The 6941-nt window shown below is 30.5% G+C and overlaps 1 protein-coding gene across 1 annotated transcript in view; it reads left to right on the top strand.

The window, feature by feature from the left end:
* The first annotated feature begins 855 nt into the window (after positions 1 to 855).
* LOC145329372 (uncharacterized) overlaps positions 856 to 6941 on the top strand; it is a 21251-nt gene continuing 15165 nt past the window's right edge. The window contains exons 1-8 of the mRNA XM_080173457.1: positions 856 to 1044; positions 1794 to 1876; positions 2110 to 2199; positions 2626 to 2660; positions 3322 to 3380; positions 4673 to 4781; positions 5156 to 5212; positions 6779 to 6892. Of these exons, the coding sequence (XP_080029583.1) occupies positions 991 to 1044; positions 1794 to 1876; positions 2110 to 2199; positions 2626 to 2660; positions 3322 to 3380; positions 4673 to 4781; positions 5156 to 5212; positions 6779 to 6892 (601 nt within the window). The 5' untranslated portion in view covers positions 856 to 990. The remainder of the gene's footprint in view (positions 1045 to 1793; positions 1877 to 2109; positions 2200 to 2625; positions 2661 to 3321; positions 3381 to 4672; positions 4782 to 5155; positions 5213 to 6778; positions 6893 to 6941) is intronic.

The following is a 6941-nucleotide window of genomic DNA, read 5'->3' as shown; positions in this document are numbered from 1 at the left end:
TAGTTTACCGCTGAACAAATACGGTTCTCTTTTACAGTGAAGCTTCTCATAGGTCCTGGGAAGGTTATAATATTTTTTGGGAGTGTACCACAAACCTCCCTATAGAAACCAGTGTAATTTACAGTCAAATGTCCTCTTCCTTTCTGTAAAACTTCCCAACTTCCCTAAGTCAATGTTCTTGTTCTTATGTATGATATCATTCTTGTTTATATTTTCTAATGTACACAATAGCACAGTTAATTATTTGAATTAAGTTCAATTGCTTGAAATGTTTTGAGAACGATTGACTAGTTCAGAGCCCAATTTTGTACAGAATATATATTTTGAATTAGGGGTCTACCTCTGCATAAAATTATTTACCAGAATATCATAACAGAATGATCTTTAAAACAAAATATTAATATTACTTTCATAATCAGTATTTTAGCAGTAACTTGAATTTGTTCCCGTAAAACTTATATATGTTCTCAGTCTACTGGGTCTCTGTTATCATTTTGAGATTTTTCATGGAAAACTTAATTTTTAGAACACAAAAGTTGGATTGCTTATTTCACATTAATTTTAAATCATCACTATTTGTAATCATAGTTACAAAATTTAAAAAAAAAAATAATCAACAGTATCTACAAAGTCAGTAATTCATTACGGATTCGGGTTAAATGGAGAATATATAAAACCTTAGTCTAAGTATGCCGCGAATTTTTTTTAAAAATAAAAGTATTGGGATTTGTATTTAAGTTAAAATTGACTGACCAAATACATATTCTCTTTTATTTCATTAATTCAAGTTCATGCAAAAGAATTGATGTGGATGCCCTCCAAAAAATGTATGCTTATTATATCCAATCCAGTCCATTATCTACCTGACCCATCTTCTATTCTTCTCCAATGTTTTATTTAAGTACACTTAGATATTGTATCAGTTCAATCATTTTGTTAACATATAGTAACAGATGCATTTATAGAGCAACCAAAAAGATTTGAGTGAACATGAATCTTATAATTTGGATTCATTGGCTGTTAGTAACATTCAATATATGCAAGGTTTTTCATTTTTTTTTGTTTTTCTTTAATACGCCTCTAAAATCTAAATTGATATAAGCCGATGAACGTTAAATTAAAATATGTTCCCAATTAATTATAAAAAAACTATATTGATATAAAAGTGATAGGTTAAAAAGTTAGAAATCTTTTTAAAAGCAATTGAGATTTGATAGAAGTTAAACGTGTTTTTAAGCCAATCAATGAGAAAATGTGTTTATATTTTTTGGTTACTAGTGTAGTTCTCCCTTCTAAAATACAAAAACTTATAAAAGTAAAGCAAAGAATGTGATAATGTAATTTATTTGGTTGAATACAAACAATTAAATTGGTACCCAAAATTTGAAGATGATTAATGTCCCTTCACAGATTATAACGTCGTATGATAGAAAAACCAATGAGAGGCCAGAATAATTTTTACCATTGGTCAATTATACTGGCATCTCATTGGTCTTCTATCGTATGACGTCATAAACTGTGGAGGGAATTTAATAATAAGGGAATAATACTTTTAATCAGATCTTGATTTATACAAATCTTAAGTGTCCAAACATTTCAACCAATAATTTTAATATACAGAGCGGGCAATGTTTAGTAAAATGATTATTAAGGATAAAAATCATCATATCATAGTCTTATCACTGGTTTTCCTATACCTGCCGATTAATATTTTGCAACAATTTATGCGATTTTGAGTTTGAAAACAAAGACACAAAACTTGCATGATTTAAATTAATATAATATTAATTTAGGCGGATGAGTTACAAGACTTGAGCCAAAGAGTAGAAACATTGGAAAACTTTATTACTAGTTTCGAAGATTTGTTGGTTAGAAGGTAAATAATATTGTATATAAATCAGGACCAAAAGTAAGGTTCCCTTAACTAGTACTTAATGAGCAAAGTTTTTCTAAGAAGACCTGGGCTTCAAAAGAGACAAACCATACCAATAATTTTGTCATGGCGGGGGGGGAGGGTCAGTGCTCGATTGAAATTTTGAGGAAATTATATTATCACAAGGCTAAACTGATTACATATATTTTTTCTGCATTTTTCTGAAATTATTTTAGATATGGATTAATTCGGCATTGTGAGGTTCCTAATACTGAAAATGGTAGATCTGTATGTCCCAAAATAATCAAAACTGGTTCAAAATGCTAGTAAGGTTTTTATAAGTTCAGTTATTGAAGACTAAAACAAAAAGATTTTAATAATAAATTCATTTTATAAAAAAAAACAGTTAATAGTGTTTCAAAATAGTTTAAGCCATTGTTATATATTAAAAAAATATATTTTTATTCATAACCTTTAATTTTAAACAATTTTTGTAAACTATTGTCAAGATATTTGTAAAGATATTACAAATGAATTGGCTTATTTGTAGAGTAGTAATTTGTATGAAAAATTCTGTAACTGGACAAAGTGTCTCAAAAATCAGCCCTTTGACGTAATAAGTTGAGGGAGATGAGAGAAAAAGTGGGAAAAAAACCTAAAAAAGATATGGATAATTCCTCATTTCTATGACGTCACATGGCTGATTTTTTAGACACTTTGTCCAGTTACAAATTTTTTTAAAATAATTTTAGTGGTATTTGCAAACCTGGTTTTATCATGACACCAGGTAATTAAATTAATAATTAGGTTCATTTTGAAGTAATATGATGTGTGTGTGTGTTTGTTTTAAGTAATATATTAGAGTAAAGGAACACAGTAATAGTGTCTGACTGATTATGACGTAACAAAAAAAATTAGCCAATGATAGGCCGTTATTGACCAATGGTAAAATTTATAGTGGCCTCTCATTGGCTAATTTTTTTTGTTACGTCATAATCAGTCAGACACTATTACTGTGTTCGAGTAAAGGAATATATGAGTCATGAATTCTGCCAACAGGCGATTTTGTTTTGGGTCTTTAAAAGCAGCCAATTGAGTCGGAAATATAAACACAGCCAAGTTCCTAAAAAGAACGTAATACTTTTTGCTAGCAGGATCTTCACCACTTAGGATAGGTAGTTGTCTAGATTATTCATCTACATATACTTATAATTATGTCATTTACTGTAAATACAAACATTAACTATGACACATAATTGATCAATTTAAAAACTGTAAATTGTGAGGATAAGTTTTTGAAATATGACGAAAGAAAATTTAAGAAGTAAATAGATTCTATTTCGAGTGAGTAGTTTCATTTTTATAAGATTCATTCCTTTATAAACTAAAAATAAACCCACAAACAGAACATTGGTATCTGCTCTTTCAAAATGTTGTTATAATTTAAGGTCAGGATACAACAGTATGTCAGTCAGATGGAAGATGGAGTCATCAACTACAATGTGAGGTACACAATTCATTAGACCATTTGGAGGCACATATATCTATTTATTTTACACACACTCTCTATCAGCTAATAGGAAAACAGTGGAGGAACAACCAGGGAGGAAGGGAGGGGACAATGGATCTAAAATTCATATTTCTGACAGTTTTGGACTTTGGGTACCAGAACACATGCAACTTTTATTATTTTGCCAAATTTCAAAGACTTTGGGTACCAGCGCAAAGAATGCCGCTAAAACAATTATTCCAAAGCAGACGACTCTTACTGAACTAACCAATACAAATACTAGCAGACAATTTGAAAAAAAATTCAAAACAAGTTTATTTTGGATTTAAACAAAATAGTTTTCTCCTGAGAATGGGTGGGATAAACCAGAAATTCTACTGTGATACTTCTGTAACTATCCATTCTAATCAAGCCCTTGTCAAATATGAGAACAACCCCCAATTATGGTATTATTTTTAAGAAACAGCCAGTACTAAGGTCATACCTTTTATGACTATTCACAGGAAAATAAGACAGGATAACCTAATGTTAAATACTTTTCTTTCAGTGTTTTATAATTTCTTATTATACAAATCTAATAAAGATTTCAATATCTAAATTTTTGGAATTTTCCAGATATATCTGGTTTTGAAGATATTGAGTTAGAACTCTAAAATTGAATGAATTGCCCATTGTCCCCTCCCTTACTCCCTGAGGAACAACCCAGTCATACTATTGGTTAGAAATTGTACAGATTTTAGTGAGAAATGGTGATTATTTATTGATTATGCTAAATGAGTCAGCATTGCGTAGAATAAAGCTTTGTCAGTAGTACAAGAATCTCCTCAAGTTTAAAAGCACATGGGAAAAACACTAAAACGTTCTCTTATAAAGTTTAGTTTATCTTTGATTGTACATTTATTGGCCCCAAAGGGGCTGAAGGCATAGTTCAATAAAGCTGATATTGATTTTATGATTTATAATTTATCAAACAGGGAAAATTGTTAAGATAAAATATATAATTTTTAGGTATAGTCCCTTTCGTGGCAACGCTTTCAATGGGCGTTTCATCGTATTTTCACAGTAGCTTTTCCCCTATTTCTAGCTCTAACCCTGCGGGGCAATCACCTAACCAAACTTAACCTAACTTAACATAAAATAGTCTATAAAAACTAGTGTGAAAATACGACGAAACGCCCCTTAGGAGGCGTTGCCACGAAAGGGACTATACCCTAATTTTCATTATGGCTTAGAACTGGTTCTAATCCATAGGATATTAACCCGTTTCAAGGCCATGTTATTATTTTCAGTTGCCCATGATAATTTTGTCGGGAGGTAATGTTAAAGATGGACAATCTGACTCTACTGTGGAAATTATTGATCTACAAAATATGAAACAATGCAAACCATTTATTTCAGGTGAGTTTTTGACAATGTCCCTTCAGTTTCCAATGGACCCTCTGGCCTTACATCCCCCTCCCCCCCCCCCCACCACCACCTTAAAATAATCATTTCTATTTTTGTATATAAATCAAGACTTTGAATAGAGCAAAAATAGTCAATATAGTCTGATACAAAAGGTAGTATATGTTATGTTTGATGGTTTGTGAGATTGTTATTTAAAAAAATTGAGTTTTTTATAGGGCAGCTTTATTTATGTATATAAAGGCTAGGCAAAGACAATAAATACTAATTTGAGAACAAATCTCAAGACCTTAAATTTATATTTTATTTATTTTATTTCATCTTTTCAATTACATATTTTTCAATGGTCAATCTTGTATTTTATTTAGGGATGCCTCTAGTGAATAATACAGACAGAATGCTGCATAATCTTATGTATGATCCTGGTAAGGATTACTATTTTCAGTGAATACAATTATGCTTGGGAGAGTAGTGGTAACCACCCCCACATTAGTTATAAACCTTCCCAGAACCTATTGGAAGCTACAATGTAAAGGAGAACTATATCGATTCATGATTAGCAAGATTATTTCGTATAAACACAAAGGCAGAAAAAGATCCTGTTAATTTTTTAAGAGGAAACTTAGAAAACTCTTAGGCTAGGCTAATAAATTTTATAGGATTTGGTCCAATGATTTTCAATGATTTGGTTTAATGACGTGCATAGTTTTTTCTCATGATAATTTGAAAAAAAATCTTATTTATCCTTTTTTCCAGGGATAAGGGATGGGAAACGTAAGAAAATATTATTCCAGGCCTATTTTCCAACTAGGCCTAAAAAACTAGTTTCGGGATGACGCAGTAGTTAGATTTGAAAACTATGAACAATGATGAAATAGCTATTATATGAATGCAAAGAAAAAAAGTATAGAATAGAATTCAAGTAGTTGATTTCACCAATCATAAAATATAATAAAAACTTTCCAAAGAACCAATATGTTAGTGGCTTTAAGTAGAATCCCGTTATTACTTCGCCAACCCCCCCCCCCCCCATTTAAAAAAAAAGTTTTTTTTGAGATGGTTAAATCTGATTTATTTTCAAACATTTTAAGGGGGGATCTACTTCACCCCAAAATTTGTATTTAGAAATAAACACCGCTTTAGCCCCCCAGCTTTAATAAATAAATTAAGTAGATTTGAATAAGTACATGGGTAACATTCTATCAACTAATTGTTCCATAGCATACATATAAATTAAGAATTTAAAAAAAAAATTATTTTACGTTAAATATTAACAGAAAAGTTCAATTAAGTGTGCAATAATTTTTACCAAAATTAATGAAAATTTTTTTTTAACAAAACACAGTACACTTTTATTTACATATTGAACTAGTTTTGTATTTGTAATCATTTAGGTGGGTTATCAATTCCACATGAAATGTAACTTTTAAATTGTCTAAAGACAATGAGTTTTTCACATTGTTCTAAAGTATAAAATGTTGAATCCTACTCAGTCTTCAAAAAACGATCTCTCAATTTATGTTTTGCTATATGGACATTTATCAATGTGTAGATTTAATAATAAGTTGATGTGATTGAACGTCATATATATTGTTGTCCTTCTGATAGCAGAAACTTTCCATTGTTGTCTTTCTAATAGCAGAAATTTATGTTTGCTTGAATTAATTTAGCCAATAATGAACTGGGGGACGCGTTTGTTATTAATAATTGGTTAATGCTAAAAGCAAGTTTCAGGCTATTGGATATTAGCCTACAGCCAATAATGAACTGGCGAAAATGAGTTGATTTTATAGGCAAAAAAGAAAAGTTGCCCCATCACTTTAAAAAGGAGGCTGAGACCTAATTTTCGGTCAGGTTTCCCATCCCTTATCCCTGCTTTTTTCACTTTATTATTAATTAATTTAATGAGTTATTTACTAGCTAAATTATCATTTTAAAATACTAATGTAGATCCAACTGATTTGATAGGTTTGTGATTATTTGATGTTTAGTTGGTAAAGACATCTTGGCATGCTATGGTCTATCTGGAGGAGAAGCAACCTGTCACAGTTGGAAGCTTGATCCTCCAGCCTCCACCTGGACCTTCCATAGTTACCCACATAAAGGTAAGAAAACTTTGAGTTCCTATCTTACATATCAGACTTGTGTAACTTA

Source organism: Acartia tonsa, chromosome 10 (genome assembly GCF_053477335.1).
Source record: "Acartia tonsa isolate MP-2025a chromosome 10, ASM5347733v1, whole genome shotgun sequence".
Classification (NCBI taxonomy): domain Eukaryota; kingdom Metazoa; phylum Arthropoda; class Copepoda; order Calanoida; family Acartiidae; genus Acartia; species Acartia tonsa.
The sequence above is the reverse complement of the archived record's forward strand: the minus strand, read 5'-3'. Positions and strand labels throughout refer to the sequence as shown.